Below are 18,997 nucleotides of genomic sequence, written 5' to 3'. Positions count from 1 at the left end.
ATAACTCCAGTCGAAAAAAGAACTTAAAGATGTATTTTTGAGGATTGCCATCTGTCAAATTTAAGAAAAAAAAAAATCTGAATAGTGATTTCTTATTTTCCATTCTTTTTTTTCCCAACGAATTGTTCCTAGTAGTTTTCTAGCTGAACAGTGAGAAAATGGACTTGAGCATTATTTATATTTTAGCGAAACGTATCAGCACTTCGGAATCTTCAGTGGGTTTTTTAAAAGTGTAAAACGAAGGAGAAGAAGGAGGAGGAGGAGGAGGAGGAGGAGGAGGAGGGGAAGAGGAAGCAGAGGAGGAGGGGGAGGAGGAAGAGGAAGAAGAAGGAGGAGGAGATGAAAGGAACATGACAAAGCACAGGTGTTGCAAACCTTTAGCTCATTGATTTCTGATATATACAAATGCCCATGCTGTGAGGCGTCTCTCTTTTCAGTGAAATAAACATAAACAGTATTTAAGTGATTTGCCACGTTGACACCGAGGTTAGTCACTGATTAATGGCAAAGGCCACAACTTTATCCTCACAGAATACTAATCCCTTCTCCCCCAAGGATAGGGGCAGGCCTAGAATCCGCAGTTAGACCCAGGGACAACCTTACCCAAAGGGAATCCTAGTGTGCCCCCCTCAGACCATACGAGAAGCTGCCTCCACCACTCCCTGGCTCAAAAGGGCCAAAGGACGGCATTACTAAGTCTCAATTTATGAGGCCAGCAGAAGTGCTATATTTGCTTTCAAATCGTACCTACATGCACGTCTTTAATGATAACGGTTACATTTTTATTTGGTTGATCAAGGGTAAGGAAGACACTTGGCATCCCCTCTCCCTTTTGTTCACGTACTTTATTTTTTTGCCTCTTTTGTCATGCTGTAGCAAACCGTAAAGGGGGATTGACATCTACAGCCCAGCCCCCTCAACTCCAACACTGTATGGGGGGGGGGGAGGCAAAGGGAAATGTTGAGCCAAAAAAGGATATTTAAAATGAAAAAGGGGACTCATTTTAAACTGTAAACTGAAGTGGAATGAATCAGCCAGAGAGAGTGAAAAGGCAGTCGTTGAAAGAAGATAAAAAGAAAAATAGGCCAACAAAATAAATGGACAAAGAGGGACAGTGAAACCAAAGGGAGTTTGTCAGAAAACACTCTTTGGATGGATGCTAATGGAAGGTACTTTGTGAAGAATGCAAAAACTTGATGTGCTAATGAAGGCTTTCTTCCTTTCAGAGTATTTCCAGCCTTGAAATAATTTTGAACAGTTAACCTGTATTGTCATATGGCAAACACTAAGATTAGAAACACTTGAACTGCCCGGGCCCTGCGACTTTTCAAATAAAATGTTCCATTGGAGATGGTTTCCTTTTAGATTTCTCTAAAACGCTACTAAAAGACCGAACTGTGCACGCCGTTGGTGGTGGTGTTTTCTTTAGAGTCTATACCAGTGGTTCTCAAACTTCAAGGTGCTGTTTCAACTTCAGTAGGTCTGGGCTGGGACCCAGGAATTCCTCTTTCTCAAAAGTTCCCAGGCGATGCTGATACTGGTACACTTTGAGAACTACAGCTGTGTCACAAATACGAATGAATGCTGCTTCCTGAGAAGCCCGTTTAGCCCAGGCTGAGCATAGCCTGAATTCCATGTCCTTACAGCCCTACCACTTTAATCTGCGACTGAGGGAAAGCGGTGGGGGGAGAGAACTATGATTGTGATTTTTCCCTCTCATGCTCTGAAAGGAAAACTCTGAGCCCACACACTTAATTATCTGCAATGAGGTCATTTGCACCTAGGTCATTTATTTAGGCAACAAGTAGTCCTGCTGGAGGTTTTAAGGCGGTGCCGGCAGGGCGGTGTGTGGTTTGCAGGTTCCTAGGACTACCTTAAATCCCTTCCTCCGTCTGTCTTTTCTTTTTCTTTCCTTTTTGGGAGGCTGAGCCCCCGCTGCGGGGTCTCCCGGAGCCCGGGTTCCCAGGTCGCTAGGTGGGGGCGGAGCCCGGCCCGGCCCCGCCCCGTCTGCCTGCAGCCCCCCCTCCGCGCCCGCCCGCCCGCCCGCCCGCCCGCCTGCCTGCCCGCGCCGGCTCCTCCGCAGTGCTTTCAGCTGCGAGCCTGGGCGGCGGCGGCGCTCGACTCTCGGGGAGCCCGGCGGCTCTGGGAAGCTCACTCCTCCGCTCGCGCCTTCCCTCGACCGCCGAGCCCTTGCAGCCATGAGGGAGCAGCTCAAAGGGTAAGTGCAACACGGCCTCCTCAGATCGCCGCAATCCGTGCACTTGTGGCACGAGCAGGGGGCAGACCCAGGCGGCCAAAACTTGGACGAGCGCGGCGGCTGGGCTCCGGGCGCCGGGCGGCCGGGCGTCGGGGAACCTACCCCGCGGGTCCTTGCTGCGCCGCTGCAGGTGCGTCCCCGCGGCGCCCTCGTCGGCGCCGGGTTTGCGGGGGAGCCCCCTTGCTCTGGCTTTGGGATAGGCTCGGCGAGAAAAAAGCTGATTTCTCGTCGTACCCAGAGGGGACAGCGCGTTCCCCAGGCGGGGATTGGGGCCGCGGGAGCTTTTTGCTCCTTTCCGGGCTGTGTGGACGTGAGCCAGACAGGCTGTTCCTAAACCGTCTCTCGACCTCGCGGAGGGAAGGGGCGCGCGAGGCTTTACCTTCCATTGCGCTGCAAGTGCCAAAAGGTCAACTTTCTGCCTGATTTCTTCCGAGGATTCCGACTGACGTTCCCCTTGTTGGCTTTTCTACTGTGTTCGTTCTATGCCCCAAGTCTTGCAGAAACCAGGAAAGAAAGAAAAAAGCAATTAAAGCCCAGAAGCCAAGGATTTGACATAGAGAGAAGATCAAGGGATTTTTGTTATTGTTTTCTGTTTTGCCCTCCGGGGTTGGGCGTGCAGTCTTTTCTGGGTGTCCTTCGCTCGTGTTTCTCCAGGTGTCTGTGCTCGTCTTTAAGCAAAGTTTGTCATTCCTGATCTGATCGTGGCGACGAAAAGGGCAGGACACTTTGTTTATCTCCGTTAAATTGGAAGTTAAGTTTGAAGCTTAAATGGAAAGGGTTCGGTTGCCCGAGGGAGGCACAATATTAATTATGAAATGCTTTAACGTCATTTTTAAAAAGTGCGTCTGACTTAAGTGGGGAACCAGAGTCTTTTCAGTGAAATGTACGTTCTTCCTTGGCCAAAAAGCTCCTCTTGGTGTCCCTCCTTCCTTATCCCTGTCACCTATGCTTGTCACCACCACCACCCCCCCCCCCCCCGTCTTTCTCTCTTGACTAGATTTTTTATTTCCTTGTGCCACATCCCCTCTTTGCAGGATCCAGTTCCTCTTGGAGAAGCTAGAGGAGCAAATGGAACATCACGGTTACGTGAAAGGTCTCTGACCCTTGATCACCGCGGAATTGGTTTCAGTCAGCGTTGTTTGATCTTGGATTGGACACGACCCCGAAGTGAAATTGGTCTGGCCAAAGTTGAGGGTGGGTGGGATTTAAGCCCAAAAAGCAAATAGAGGGATGACAAGTAACAGCTGGCACCGTCACCGAGGCAATCATCTTTGGCCTGGCTTGAGCCAAACAGAATAAAATGTTAAATATCCCAGGGAACAAGAAGGGGGGACTAGAATAGGATTTCTGATGCTTAGGTGGACCCCCAGCCCCCTAAGCCCCCTCCCCACGGTAGCAGAAACTTTTAAATACATTTTCCCATTCCCGCCCTGCCAGTATTCCAGCAATGCAAGCCAAGTTCAACATTCAGCATGGAAATGCCAAGGTTCCTCTAGAAAAGGAGTCTGATCCCCAGATTAAAGGGAAATGATTTTGTGTGTGTGGATCAATGAGCTCCAGATTATATATGAAGCCGAACTCTAATCCTCTGCAAATCGCAAGAGAACGGTACCTTTTTATACTGCTGCATAGCGATTAGTGCCCCCCCCCCCCCCCCGGAAGTAGTGGAAAGAGATTTTTTTTTTTTTTTTCAAAACGGCAACTGTTTGGAATATTTTCAGTACCCAATAACAGTGGTGGCAGAAGAAATCTTATTTTAATTAGGCAACTGCCATTTCCCCAGCGAGAGGAGTAGAAATTTGTTACTTTTTATAAGTGTTTAATGTTTGTTTTTAAGAAACTAAAAAAGCAATTCCACTAAGTCTGATTATTCCAGCACCGACAGCCGGAACAGCTCTGAGGCCGTTATAATAACCTTGCACACTACATGAAACTAAAGAAGGTGAGAGAAAATTTAAATTGTATGGTGGGAAATTAGGTCAGCCCAGTGCTCAGTAGAGTAATGCTTTAATTTCTTGTTATTGACAAGTAGGTGTTGCCGGGGTCTTTTGTCACATCGAGTGATTTTGTATTTTAATTTGCATCAGCTCCGGATCATGGCCTCAAATAAAAGAGAAAAGAGAGATTCTTGTAGTTTGTACACATTTTAAAAGGGGAAATCCGAGTTTAAAGGCTGTTTAGAGAGGCCTCTCTGATGCCAGGCTTTGGAACCGGCAGGGCTAGAATCAGTAAGAACACTTTTTAGAGATTTGAAGAGCGTTTTAAGGATGATTTAGGAATCTAGTGTCTGTGTTAACGGGCATGCAGAATTTTGATCTGTGTCAAACGTCATTATTCTCAGAAGACTGAACAAAGATGGACCCATTAACTTGTGAACAGGTTTCCAAGTCCCTTTTGGTTCGGCACGGTACATGCGGAGCGTGTTTCAGATGTGAAAAGTGAAATGCAAAAAAAAAAAAAAAAAAAAAAGCAGTTACCAAAAAAGGCACCACCCACACTTCCACGACTACCTCCCCAGCACAGTATCTTTTTCTATATTTTCTGTATATTCCAGGTAGACCTGAGCTGCCTTTCATGGAGTTGGTGAGAATCGTCTCCTGTTTTTGAACTTAGACACAGAGTAATAAATACAGCTGTGAAATCTGTGCTGATCCCATACAAAAAATGGGCTTGTCCTGTAAGAGAGGGTAGGGATAGGAGTTCCACGACTTTGTGCATACCCATACCATTTCACACCGTCCATATTCATCTTTTCTTTCTCTTCTGGGGGTTAAACGTGTCTCACTAGGGCGCTGAACTCGCCACACCCTGAAAACACCCACATCCAGTGAAGTGAGTATTTGGTTCAACTTAACAGTTACCAAAGAATCGGAAGAAGTCGTTTTAGCTGTGTGGCCAGTCGTTTTTTTTAGCATGAACTGATTAAAAGATTCTTTTTCTCTTTTGGAGGATTAGTCACAGCCTTTATTCTTTTCTTCTTCCCACTTGTGTTCACTTCTGCTTCGTTCTGGTTTGCAATCGCCGTGCAACCGAAATCCTACAGGTGACATACGAATCTGTTTTCTGGTTACTTTTCTGGCATTGCTTAAAGAGAAAAGGGTTGCGTGTTAGGAAGAAGGTAAAAGAAGATTGGCTTTTGGATTTGTGTGAGTTCATTTATGTGGATTATTCAAGTCCCCCACAATCACAGGTAAGCGAGCAAATGAGGACCTGGGAGGGCCTGGTATCTAGCAATCCATGGAGTGGGGCTAGAAGGAGGGGCTCGGAATTTCTTCTGTCTTCCAGCAAAGGAAGTCGTGGTTTAGCTAAGGACTGGTGTGGATTAAAGCAGAGTTCTTAGAATCCTTCCCCTGATTTTGAACCACTGGAGTAAATTCCTTCAAAAGGTAAAAAAGTCAGTTTATCACCAGTTATGAGGTTTATTATGGAGAGAGGGAGCTACGCGAAGCTTGCATTCACTCTCTGTGGGATTCCCCGGTCACTTGTATGCAAGTGTCTCTTTTCTTTTGGAATTGCATTTGGTACAAGTTACTGTGTTCTTCCGACTTGGCGTCCCTTACAGACGGTGGCCTTTCAGAGTGCTGGTCTGGTCAGGTTTATCAGCTCAAACAGACGTTTTTCTGCCCATCTATTGAGGCTGCTACAGTCCTCCCACACACCGTGGAGATGGGACTTTATTATCATGCATTGTGTGTATGAAGGGCCTATAAGTGTGGACACGCGTGCTTTCCCCGTCTAGTCCCTCCCTCCCTCCCTGGCGCTCCCAGTGTGCACGGCCTTTGGAAATGATGGAGGCCTGAATGCAGGGTGGTCTTTCTTTGCTGGGCGCTTCTGTACAGAATTGGTACACCATCGCTTTCCGAGCTAAAAAACACCGAGAAGAAGCAACGCTTTTTCCGTGAAGCTGCAAGCTGCAGCCTCCTTGTGCTGTGCATATAAAATACCAGTTCCGCCCACCTCTTCTCCAGATCCAAAACCGGCTTGGTGGTGGGGCTTCCTCAAAGCCCCTGAGCCTGGACTGCGTGCGTCTTCTGCTCTCTTTGCTCTTTAAGACTTGGACGTCACTCCGATACCTTCCCTCCACTCAGAAGCCCCTCTTGTGGTCCTCACATGCGAATCGTCTCGGTGGAAGAATAAGCCAGAAGTGAGCGCGTTTGGGAGAGACTGAACCGGCCCTTTGCGAGCGAACATTGTCTTGTAACTTTCTTTCGGTAGCCCTCACCGTCCAGTCGCTGGATGATGAATATCAGAGGGGGGGGGTGGTCTTTGAAGGTGGACAGTTTGGGGAATTTCCACATGCTTTGTGACATTTTGTATTTCGCAGACCACAATAGACACTTCTCCTTTTAACTTCTTTTTTTCTTTTTTTTTTTAATGTTTATTTATTTTTGAGAGACAGAGAGAGCGTGAGCATGGGAGGGGCAGAGAGAGAGGGAGACACAGAATCCGAAGCAGGCTCCGGGCTCCGAGCTGTCAGCACAGAGCCCGACGCGGGGCTCGAGCTCACAAACCGCGAGATCATGACCTGAGCCGAAGTCGGCCGTTTCACCGACTGAGCCGCCCAGGCGCCGCCCCCCCCCCCCTTCTTTTAACTTCTTACTGCAGGTGGATCCGCACCTGAAGTGTCCTCCACTAATAAAAAGTCGACTTTTAGTGGGTGTTAATTTGGGGGCCACGTAGTAACAAGAGCAGCCATGCACTGAGCACCAGAACGCCGCTGGTCACCTAATCCGCTGACGCTCCCAAGTGAGCAGGCGTGCCCCAAATTGTCCAAGTTAGTAGGGCCCCCAGCCAGAATCCAGTCCTCAGATTTAAAATCTCTGCTGAGGTCACTTGACATTTGCTGCCTCCCCAAACTCCTCTTTCCTTGTGAGACCTCTGTACTCTCTGTTGGCCTTGAGGTGTCCACATGGAAGCCAGTGCTCTTCTCTCCATCCCCACCCTTCCCCCCCAAAGGTTATGAATAGGCCAGGCACATGACTCTTGAAATATCTATGTTCAGGGCTGCACTTTACCATATCAAAGCCTGTCACGCAATCCCCGAAAACTGGAAATACGATGCTGTGGCGATTTATGTAGATGGGCCAGAGTAAGGAAAAGTATATGTAGTTATCTCTCCCGGATTTATTCTTGTAATTGAATTAGGAACAAAGGTGTTTTGTTCTTTCTGTGGCCAGGACCTGATAGCTGGCAATCACACTTAGCGAAACTTCAGAAATGGAAGAGAACTGTGGAGTGCTGTGTAGAGGGCTGAGTAAAACAAGACTGTTGAAAAGTAATGCGGAGAGGAAAGGGAAGGGTACGTTAGTCGGGCAGCGGCTGTACCTTCGGCCGGGATGAAATGCAGTTGTCGTGGGTATGAGACCTGCTAATGTGGAAGAAGGAGCAATAGAAAAATGTCAAGGGCGGTAAGAGCAAATGAGAAGTGAGGCAGTTTATTTATTGAACCCGATATCCCGTCTCTCTTTGACCGGGTGGGGTACCACTTGTCCGTGCCCTCTCTGAATGTTCTCCATTGGACAGGTGAAGAAATCCTGGGTTTCGTTTATTGATTACCTAACAGAGGCGTTGTATTTTGTTATAACAGAAGCACAACCGACTTGTGGGTGCCAGAAAGAAGCACACTCTGGTTACCGAAGTAAGTTCACATTGCTTTTCGCTTTGAGAGGAAGTGCTTTGAAGGAATGATGCTGAATAAAGGAGAAGCAAGCCGAATAAAGGAGACGCAACCCGTGCTTTGTTCTCCCCTTCCTTTTCTCTCCTAGCCGTTAGACATTCTAAATTTTCTCTCTGTATTTTCTGTTTTAGCCACGAGACCCAAACGACTTGCTGGGACCATCCCAAAATGACAGAGCTCTACCAATCTTTAGGTAAGGAAGTGGCCATGCTTCTTGACGCGTGACTTGTAGGATAAAGTAGTTTGTCCTGTGCCCCTCGTTTGTTGTCTCAGTCTATCGCTCGATTGTTTAAAGGGTGAAAACGATGACTTTGTATCCAAAATTGACAGCTCTCTCGTTTTTGCAGAGGTTCTCTAACAGTAAGTTTGAGAATGTCATTGATTCCTGAAAATTCACTATACCTGAGAGGGCCAAAGGGTCTCGGCGGTTGCCTTGGCCGCCTCAAAGGATGGGAAAAAAAATACTTGAAATTTATGGCACTTGTTTTTCCCACCGAGAAAGAAAACAGTTTCAAGTTGTTCCTATTGATTTCTTCCCTGTGAAACTCAAGGCAGTGCTTTTGCCAAACCACGAATGTAGCGTTAGGAATTTTCTGCCGTCTTGCCAGTGCTTATCAGTCCTAAGCCTGCCGGGTCATCAGCGTGAACATTTAAATGATTTTTCTACTGTGCCGTGTTTTGTGTTTGTGTGACAGCCTCATAATTCCCCCCCCCCCCCTCATAACTTGGGAATTTTTTGAGCAGACACACAGCCTCCAGATAAGAAGAAAACGTCAGTCTTTTTAATGCTTGATGGAAGTCCACTCAATACCATTTTAGATCTTTCGCGAATAATCTGAAATGATTTCTCTCACATAATGATGAGTTGTTTTTTGTAGATTGCTAGGATTTTATTTATTTATTTATTTATTTATTTAGAGCGACAAAGCACAAGCAGGGGAGGGGCAGAGAGCAAGGGAGAGAGAGAGAGAGAGAGAGAGAGAGAGAGAGAGAGAAACCCAAGCAGTCTCCGCCCTGTCAGCACAGAGCCCGACGTTGGGCTTAAACTCAAGAACCATGAGATCACAACCTAGAGTCATATGCTCAACCGACTGAGCCACCCAGGCGCCCCTCTTTTTTTTTTTTTTTTTAAGTAAAGATGGGTGATGGGCATCGAGGAGGGCCCTTGTTGGGATGAGCACTGGGTGTTGTATATAAGCGGTGAACTATGGGAATCTACCCCCAAAACCAGGAGCACACTGTATACACTGTATGTTAGCCAACTTGACAAGAAATTATATTTTAAAAAGGCAAAAAAAATAAAAATAAATGATTCCCACTTTATTTTTTTATTCAAAAAAAATTTTTTTTAACATTTATTCATTTTGGAGATTGAGAGAGGCACAGCATGAGCGGGGAAGGGGCAGAGAGAGAGACACAGAATCCGAAGCAGGCTCCAGGCTCGGAGCTGTTAGCCCAGAGCCCGACGCGGGGCTCGAACTCACAGACCGTGAGATCATGACCTGAGCTGAAGTCAGACGCCCACCCGACTTAGCCACCCAGGTGCCCTGTGATTCTCACTTTAAAAGAACAGTTATGTCTTCTCTACTACTAGACCAGTTTTTTAAGTCGGCTTCTTTGTGAATGGACATATTTACAGACCGAAATGCATAAGGTGAACTCTTTGGGTTTGAAATTAGGTGACACTGCCCATGGGAATCAGGGTGACGAGACACATCCTGTACCTGCCCGTGCACGCGTGAGCGTGAGCACGAGCACGTGTGTGTAGCTTTTGCTGAGTTGCTGTCGTAGGTTCTCGTTGGTTAATGAGCTGCAGTTCTAGAGATATTCCGGAATGGCGTAGGAGATATTAGTCTAAGAAATTGTTTTCCTAGACTTTTTCTAATTATAAATGAAATTAGCCCCTTCTAGAAAATCTGAACAGTACAAATACAAAGTATGAAAAACAAAAGGTGTCACTTACAATTCTACTGGCCAGAGATGTTTAGTACATTTCAATTAATACTATGTCACTTTCGTCTAGCAGCGTGTGTGTATGTGTAGGAAGGGTGTGTGTATACATGCACATATGTTCACGGCACACTCTTTAAAAATTTCAAAGATACTGGGATCAGCTAATCTTCCAGGGCTGCATTTTGATCTCCCGTGGAATGTTTCTGGCTTATAATGCTGTGCTGTTCAGACCACAGGTGAAAAACCTAAATGGTTATCCTTCGGCAAATGAGAGAAGGGAGACCTCATCTGAAGTATGCGGCGGCTTGGCTGGGGGAGCAGGCCGTCCTAGCCCCGTGCTCTCAGGACTTCTGATTTTTCAGGAGAACCTAGAAATCTGTCAGTCAAGAGCTAGTTTGAACTCGTCTGTCGGCCTCCTGATTATAACCTCGGGCTTACATAGATTCAGCCCACTTGTAATGTTTTACCTCTAATCACAGTGACTTCTAGTTGTAATATTTTAATTTACTTTTACTTAAAAATTATTATAGAATTAATAATTGTTCATATATTTTGAAATTTAAAAATATAGACAGGCTAATGAACGAAAAAGAGGAAAAGACAAATCATGTATAACCCACCTCTTCAAGTTAGCTAATATTTAATAATCTAGTAGGTATCTTCAAAAATGTCTTTCTGTGTGGGGCGCCTGGGTGGCTCATTCGGTTGAGCATCTGACTCTGGATCTCAGCTCAGGCCTTGATCCCCGGGTCATGAGTTCAAGCCCCACGTTGGGCTCCGCGCTGGGCATGAAGCCTACTTAAAAAAAAATTTCTGGGGCGCCTGGGTGGCGCAGTCGGTTAAGCGTCCGACTTCAGCCAGGTCACGATCTCGCGGTCCGTGAGTTCGAGCCCCGCGTCGGGCTCTGGGCTGATGGCTCAGAGCCTGGAGCCTGCTTCCGATTCTGTGTCTCCCTCTCTCTCTTCCCCTCCCCCGTTCATGCTCTGTCTCTCTCTGTCCCAAAAATAAATAAATAAACGTTGAAAAGAAAAAGAAAAAAAAAAAAATTTCTTTCTGCTTCTCCATTTTTACCAAAGTTGGATGGATGGTTCTGTTTTATAATCAGCTTTGTTTTCACCTAAAGGTAATGTACCATGGCCATATTTCCATTTCATTACATTGTATTCTCTACTGGCTTACTTTTAATTGCTCTGTAATGAGAAACCACAAACGTGGTTGATAAAAAGCTAATTATGAACTATCAATGAATAGATGTTTGTACCTTCAGTAGGAATTAAATACGCTTTTTATCATCGTATTTCTGAGGTTTTCTCAGTAATTCAAATGTGATGGTAAACTGAAAGCTGGTAATTTGGCATGATTTCTGACCGTGGGCAAATCACCTTGACTTCGGGAGATCAGGGAATTTTACAGTTGCAGGGGGAGTTTAGAGCTCATGTATTACCAACTTTTTCTTTGATGAAATCAACTTCATTGAGATCATTTGCAGACGATAAAATGCAGCCGTTTTTCATAAATGGTCAATTCCAACCTCCTTTGAAATGCTGTTCTCCGCTATCCTAATAACAACTGTCTTGGAAATGAACTGGCGTTGAAATTTGTTTTGTAGCTTTCAGAACGAAAATTGCCAGTCTTTTTGTCACAATCAGATGTTACTTAGGCTAACTTTTATCCCAGCGGTGACTCATCCGATACCATCTTCCTTTTCTTGAGAGCCTACTGTATGCGCCGCATCAACATCCGTATTTCACAGGGTGGTGAGATCAGGTGCAGAGAAACCGTTTATTGGGGCTGCACAGCTTTCTGAGGCTACCCTGGGTTTTGCTCAGGGCCCTCTGTTAGCATTTTTACGGGATTCATTCATTTTGTTAACTCGGTAAAATATGTCCGTGTAGGTTGCTATGCACCTGGTACAAATATGTACAAATTGACATTGTTACCTGTGGACAGACCGTGACTTCAATAGTATCTCTGGAACAAATCCATTGCATTTCTGTTTAGGTTGGTTCCTAAACAGTAGGCACCCTTCCTCTGTTTTTCCGGACACCATGGAATGATTGATTTTGTTTGTTACACGTCTATATTCCTGAGATAACCTACCAGATGAGGCGTTATTTCTGCCCTCACCCACCCATTGCAGGGTTTCAAAGTTGAAATACAAGCATAACATACCGAAAAGAAACCTTTTATTTCTTTTTTTTATTTTATTTTATTTATTTTTTTTTTAATTTTTTTTTTTTCAACGTTTATTTATTTTTGGGACAGAGAGAGACAGAGCATGAACGGGGGAGGGGCAGAGAGAGAGGGAGACACAGAATCGGAAACAGGCTCCAGGCTCCGAGCCATCAGCCCAGAGCCCGACGCGGGGCTCGAACTCACGGACCGCGAGATCGTGACCTGGCTGAAGTCGGACGCTTAACCGACTGCGCCACCCAGGTGCCCCTTATTTCTTTTTAATATTTATCTTTAAAAAAAATTTTTTTTAACGTTTATTTATTTTTGAGACAGAGAGAGACAGCATGAATAGGGGAGGGGCAGAGAGAGAGGGAGACGCAGAATCGGAAGCAGGCTCCAGGCTCTGAGCCATCAGCCCAGAGCCTGACGCGGGGCTCGAACTCACAGACCGCGAGATCGTGACCTGAGTTGAAGTCGGACGCTCAGCCGACTGAGCCACCCAGGCGCCCCTTTAATATTTATCTTTTAAAGTTTATTTATTTTGAGAGAGACAGAGACAGCACGAGCGAGGGAGGAGCACAGAGAGAGAGGGAGAGAGAGAATCTCAAGCAGGCTCTACGCTGCCAGCTGCAGAGCCCGACGTGGGGTTCACACTCACGAACTGCGGGACCGTGACGTGAGCCCGAAATGAAGAGTCGGTCGCTTAACCAACTGAGCCATCCAGGCGCCCCTCTTTTCAATTTTTATATATGGTCTTCTCTTTTTTACTCACCAGGTATCCCATTAGGTCCAAGCTGCTATTTTGAGTTGGAATAAATAGTTGGAAGCCTTCCCCTGCGCCCATTTCGTGAAAGGTCTCGTGAAAGCGAAACTGGTGTGTGGTTTGGTGTGTTAAGTGTTTTAGACGATGTGTAGCCCCCCCCCCCGCCCCCCACCTAATAGAACCTGAACCTGTGGTCTGTGATCCCATGTTGAAAAATACCAAGATGCTGCTTCTCCAAGCTCTACCTGAACTGCACACATTCTCCCTGTGGAAGCTACAGGGGTTCACAATACGCAGGAAATAGGACGCATTTCTGAGGATGCCCACCTCTGAAAAGACTCCCATCCTCGAATCGACCAGAATCCCCAACCAGCCCGTCCTACACGTGTTTGTTAATGTGCCTTGTCCCCAGAAGCATCCAGACGGTCTCCCAGCACTCCCTACCTGTGGTCTGGACCGCATACGCTTGGAAGCCAAAACCATCTCGGAGGGGCTGAAAAAGTTGCTTCGCCTGCTCACGTTCGAGCTCTCGTTAGTGGAGCGAGAGGTGATTTCCCTTCTCGTTGTTTTTGTGCGATTCTCAAAAAATGAACTTCTCTTCCTTAGGTATTTAGCAAAACACAGTTTCGTCATCATTACCCCGTTCCTTCGTGTCCCTGCAGCTGTAATCGATGAGCCAGCGAGAACCCATGACAGAAAAGCAGCAGTAGCCACACGCATCTCTCCCCGACACGGCACACAGACGTGTGTAGAATTTATGTGTCAGTACCCTGATTCCTCAGGTGACTTTGAACACAAGGAGACCACGTCATGTGTTTTAGGTTCTAAATATGTCCTCTCGCAAAATAGCAGACCTAAATTTTCTTTCCTTTTCTTTTCTTTTTTCTTTTCTTTTTCTTTCTTTTCTCTTGCTTTCTTTCTTTCTCTTTCTCTCTCTCTTTCTTTCTTTCTCTCTTTCTCTTCTTTCTTTCTTTCTTTCTTTCTTTCTTTCTTTCTTTCTTTCTTTCTTTCTTTCAGAGAACATGCAAGCCAGCAGGGGAGGGGCAGAGAGAGACAGAGAGATAGAATCCCAAGTAGGCTCCATGCTGACAGAATCCCGGTGCCGGGGCTCGATCCCACCAACCGCGAGATCATGACCTGAGTCCAACATTCAACCCACTGAGCCGCCCAGGTGCCCCCAGACCTAAAAATGTTTAGTGGTGGAGGACATAGGCCTAAGTTCTTTGTTTAAAAAAAAAAAAAAAAAAAAGAGACTACATTTCAGATTATTCTCAACCAGATCTAGAACAGCTTCCTGGAGTGAGCTCCCATCAAATGTGAGGAATATTTGTGCATTCTTACTTTTGGGGCTGTGTACCTACTCAAAAAATTGTAAGTAGTGAAGAGAAGGATTGTCAGGCTCCCGCACTAATACAAAACAAGGCGTAATAAAGAAATACTGTAAATGTTCACAATGACGGCCTGACAGTCATTAGGCATTTGAGCTTTGGAAGGTCTCCAGAAAATTTTTACGCAACATTAACAGTTTGGCAAAAGCGTCTTTCAGTAAGAACGACCTGATAACAGTTTTCTTTCAGCCTTTTGCTCTGACTGCCCCCCCCACTGCGGTGGGGTGAAGGGTATATAAAAAAACAAAGTTTCCCATATCTATTTTTGCACGGGCCTTAGTATTCTTATCTTTGTAATGAGGGTACAGGACAAAAGTAAGACTCTTTGTTTCTTTTTCTGTTACTTTGGGCCGAGGTGGGGCAGGTTGTTTCCAGAACTTGCTGTGATCATAATTTTTCGAGAAGTACCTTTGGCTGACTCTGCAGGCGTTTGGATTTCTAAAAGTTTAATCATTCCTATTTTTAAAAATGCGCATTCTAGAAAACAAACAACACAGAGAAGATCCTGCCACCCCATCCGAGTCAGAGGCTCTTGAGATCTTTCCCAGAAGACCCACTGGGCCATGCATTTGTTGTTGCAAAGACCTGTTCCTCACCATTTCTTAGGAGCAATAATATGCCCGATACATGAAGTGAATTTCCGGTTTCTTTTAGTGTCTTTACAGATGCGACGGAAAGACTGTTGTTTTGTTAGATGATCTGTTTTGTTAGGTTGTTTAGGTTGTAAGCTAAAACTCTCCAAAGCTCCAAGAGGCGGTTGCAAAATCGGTAGCTGTTAGATAGTAATGTGCTCCGGAATTTATTTTGAAATGTTAATGTAAGACTGACTTCTGTGAAGTGCCATTATATGACAAAAAGCCCATGATTTTTCTCATGACTTCTGTCTGGGTTCTTTACCTTCATCGCTAAAGTTTTTAAGTAAATACATATATATATATATATATTTTTTTAAACGTTTATTTATTTTTGGGACAGAGAGAGACAGAGCATGAACGGGGGAGGGGCAGAGAGAGAGGGAGACACAGAATCGGAAACAGGCTCCAGGCTCTGAGCCATCAGCCCAGAGCCTGACATGGGGCTCGAACTCACGGACCGCGAGATCGTGACCTGGCTGAAGTCGGACGCTTAACCGACTGCGCCACCCAGGCGCCCCAAAACATATATATTTTTAAAAGCTTCCACCCCCCCCTCCCCCCACAACATGTACTGCTTAAAAATACTTGAAGAAAGTATTTCTTAGTGCGTCTTCCTGGAATCTATTAATTCGAAATGCAGTGAAACCATGTGGTCCTCCCCACGGCTCCTTTCGGAACTCCACTGTGAGCTGTTTGGAAAGGAGACACATGCGTACAAAATACGGTGACATAAAGAGGGAGTGAATGATCTGATCTTCCTTACTCTGCTTTCCTCTTGCCTCACTGAAGCCCCTTTAACCCCCAGGGTTTTCTCTGGGGGGGGAGGATTGGTTCTCATCCTTGCCTGCACTTCTAGCATTCTTTAGAAAGATCTAGCCCCTCTTACCTGTCGCCCAAGCTTTGCAACCTGCTGGCCGGCATGATGCTCACCCAAATGATATGAAAGCTCTCAGGTTTTAAATCTGCACTGAGGCGTGTTTTAGGCAATCTCCGGAAAAGTGGTCTTAAAAACCCTTGTGATTTGGAGACAGACGGTCCCTCAGCACGTGACCCCTAACCTTGTGTCTGTTGCCTGAGAAGAGGTTTAGAATGTTAAAATGAGGGCTTTGTTTCAGGGTCCTATGGGTCTGAGGCTGGTGTGATTCTTCAGCAGTGCAGGTTAAGAGGACTAGTTAAGTCCCAGTTAAGTCAGGAGGCTAAGAGCTGCTTCATCCCGTTAAGTGTTCCCTCCCCAGGACGCTCTCCCATTTAGGACCCGCGGGATCCCGAAGGACCATGAGTTCCTTGTACATCGGGAGCTCGTCCTAATGCCTTTCGCAGCATATTACATAAAGTGTTCTCAACTGGGCTATTTGGTACTTAGCGTATTCTTTTCCTTGTCTCTTATCTCCAGGTCCTTAAGTATTAAACCCTCCTGTCTTTTGATTTTCTCCTCCCATAATGCCTGGAACTGGAAAGAATACCTGAATTCGGATTCAGGCTTTCATGTGACCTTGGGCTAATCCTTTGCTATTCCTTGGTCTTCGATTTCTGACTTTGCCGGTTGAACTCCTGGCCACAGTATAGCTCAGTCTCGTGCGATGCCCACCTCTCCAGTTTCTCTTGGTCAGCCCCAGCCTGGAAGAGAGGAATAATAGGATAATCATGTTGATGATAATTGTACTTTGATTTTGTGTAGCACTTGATACTGTGCAGAGTTTTCAGAAATAACTGTATTTAATCCCTACACGGCTGTAAATTAGGTATATAGATGGCACATGACCTGAATTTTGTGTTAATTTCAGTTTCAGCTCATGTGTCCTGATCCTATGGAGCATATTTGCCGTTTTTGATTCGGCAAATAATGCTCGCCTCTCAGCGGATGGGGCGGCTGTTGCCTTGTTTCCTTTTGGACTTGAGCGGGACGAGGCATAGGACTTGCTTTGACTTATTTATACTGACTTATACGCATTTTATGGCTCCTACTCTGCCGTTCTCAAAGGAATATCCGTTACTCCTAGCATGGTTTATAAAACTGCTTTATCAGCATAATTAAGCTATGGAATCTCAAATGACAGTCTTTATTCCCTAGCTGACAAAGTTAGCAGTGGAGATTTACTCAGATTTGCACAATACAAGACGTTAAGGCTGTTATGAATGTTCTTCCTTTGCTTCTACTAGCCTGCTTATAAAAGAAAAAAAGGAATAATCTGCTCTTTTCATGTCGGTTACAATCAATTGATTTTTCCCCATTTGTAAAATAGAAATGTAATTTTTTTTTTTAACGTTTATTTATTTTTGAGACAGAGAGAGACAGAGCATGAACGGGGGAGGGTCAGAGAGCGGGAGACACAGAATCTGAAACAGGCTCCAGGCTCTGAGCTGTCAGCACAGAGCCCGACGCGGGGCTCGAACTCACGGACCGTGAGATCATGACCTGAGCCGAAGTCGGCCACTCAACCGACTGAGCCACCCAGGCGCCCCAGAAATGTAATTTTCAAATCGAAATCGATGGCACTTTAATGGAATATTTTTAATAACATTTTTTCTTGTTCAGGTAACTTGCTTTACACCTTCTAATTGAGGAGCATAAATACGTAGGTATTTCCGATTTGCATCTCCCGAAGCTTATTTCAGAAGGAAGCTGAAAAGGATTCTCCCTCAGACTTAGACTGGTTTACAATTTAAAAGACCGGCCAAAGTGGGGTTTACTTGATCTAAATTAGAGGAGCAGTAAGGTTACACCTGCAGCTGTGAGAAAAGTGCTGGAGGTGGACAATTTTATGTAGCTGGGTCTGCAGAAGACGATTTTTGCACACGACGTCAAGGCATCTAAAAACATGTCTGTTCTTATTCAGACACTTCCAATATTTTTTAAGCGCACAAGTCTGATTACCTCTGTACGTCTCTCGGGAGCTGCAATTTTGCTGGAAAGAGATTCGGAACAGTCAGAACACTCACATAAAATAGATAGTGAGTTTTTAAAGTCTGTACCCTCTACGGTAGTAATAAAATGACCTAAAAATACTCTGCAAGGCTGTCTTATGACATAGCGGATGAATCATTAGCTTCTTTATGAATTGGTGATATTCTGTGAGAATGTTGCAGAATTTGCCAGTCCACAGTCTCCATCCGTTGCGTAACTGCAGGGAAGTCCTTGCGCCCCCTCAAAGATTGAAGCTTATGTAACTGGGACATATGTTCTATACGAGTGTGTGTGTATGTGCACGTGTGCGCACGTGTGGTACGCATGGATTTATTTATGTACGCATTCGTTATCAAGTATTTTGGCGGGTAGGTGGTTAGTTTTATCTTTTGCTTTCCAGGTCTGTAAAGACGCTGTCCATTTTAGAGCATTGCTTCTCAAACTGAAAAACAGTTTGTTTTTTAACGTTTATTTATTTTTGAGACACAGAGAGAGACAGAGCATGAATGGGGGAGGGGCAGAGAGAGAGGGAGACACAGAATCGGAAACAGGCTGCAGGCTCTGAGCGGTCAGCCCAGAGCCCGACGCGGGGCTCAAACTCACGGACCGAGAGATCATGACCTGAGCCGAAGTCGGCCGCTTAACCGACTGAGCCACCCAGGTGCCCCGACGGTTTGTTTTTTAACATACACTACATCACAGACTTGTAGGTGGGCCTCTTGAAACTGACGAGTATGCACTCAACGCTGCATGTAACTCATGACGCACGTTCAGCAGCACTCACCCTAGCCTGCACTCTGTTCTGCGAAGTCAACCCGCTGATCACACATTTGGGCGTCCCGGCAATGGCAAGTTGCCATAGAAGTTGCTTAACGTACCCAGTTTCTGTATTTGTGAAGAACCATTCATTGGAGTGGCGCTGTCCTGGAGTGCTTAATCTTTGGAAGTATAAACGTCAACTCACATCAAGTGACCTCGGGTCTGTGGTTGGGGGGCTAATTAACGGACACCAGACAAGAACGCCTAAAACAGTGTTACTTAAGGGACTTGATATTTTGCCAGATGAGCCAAATTCAGGCAAAGGAGGGATCTATCTTCTGTCCCATTTCGTAGGCCTTCTTGGCAATTATTTCGGAGGCTAACGTAATAGAATCGCTCTTATATGAAAGGCTCGTGTAACAGGGCCCCTGCTGCCTAGGTTTCATGCGTCCCCCACCATGTAATTAAATGCAATGTACACGATG

The 18,997-nt window shown here is 45.7% G+C and overlaps 1 protein-coding gene across 12 annotated transcripts in view; it reads left to right on the top strand.

Moving 5' to 3' along the window:
* DMD (dystrophin) overlaps positions 1 to 18,997 on the top strand; it is a 2,018,590-nt gene that overhangs the window by 1,867,645 nt on the left and 131,948 nt on the right. For 8 of the 12 annotated variants that reach the window (XM_043570319.1, XM_043570321.1, XM_043570317.1 and 5 more), the window contains one exon: positions 8,066 to 8,127. In XM_043570319.1, coding sequence (XP_043426254.1) covers positions 8,066 to 8,127 — 62 coding nt within the window. Of the gene's footprint in view, positions 1 to 2,062; positions 2,219 to 8,065; positions 8,128 to 18,997 lie in introns of those variants that run through there. The other 4 variants (XM_043570325.1, XM_043570327.1, XM_043570324.1 and 1 more) reach the window with 1 other exon arrangement.

Source organism: Prionailurus bengalensis, chromosome X (genome assembly GCF_016509475.1).
Source record: "Prionailurus bengalensis isolate Pbe53 chromosome X, Fcat_Pben_1.1_paternal_pri, whole genome shotgun sequence".
NCBI lineage: Eukaryota > Metazoa > Chordata > Mammalia > Carnivora > Felidae > Prionailurus > Prionailurus bengalensis.
Note: the sequence above shows the minus strand (reverse complement) of the source record. Positions and strands in the feature narration are given on the sequence as shown.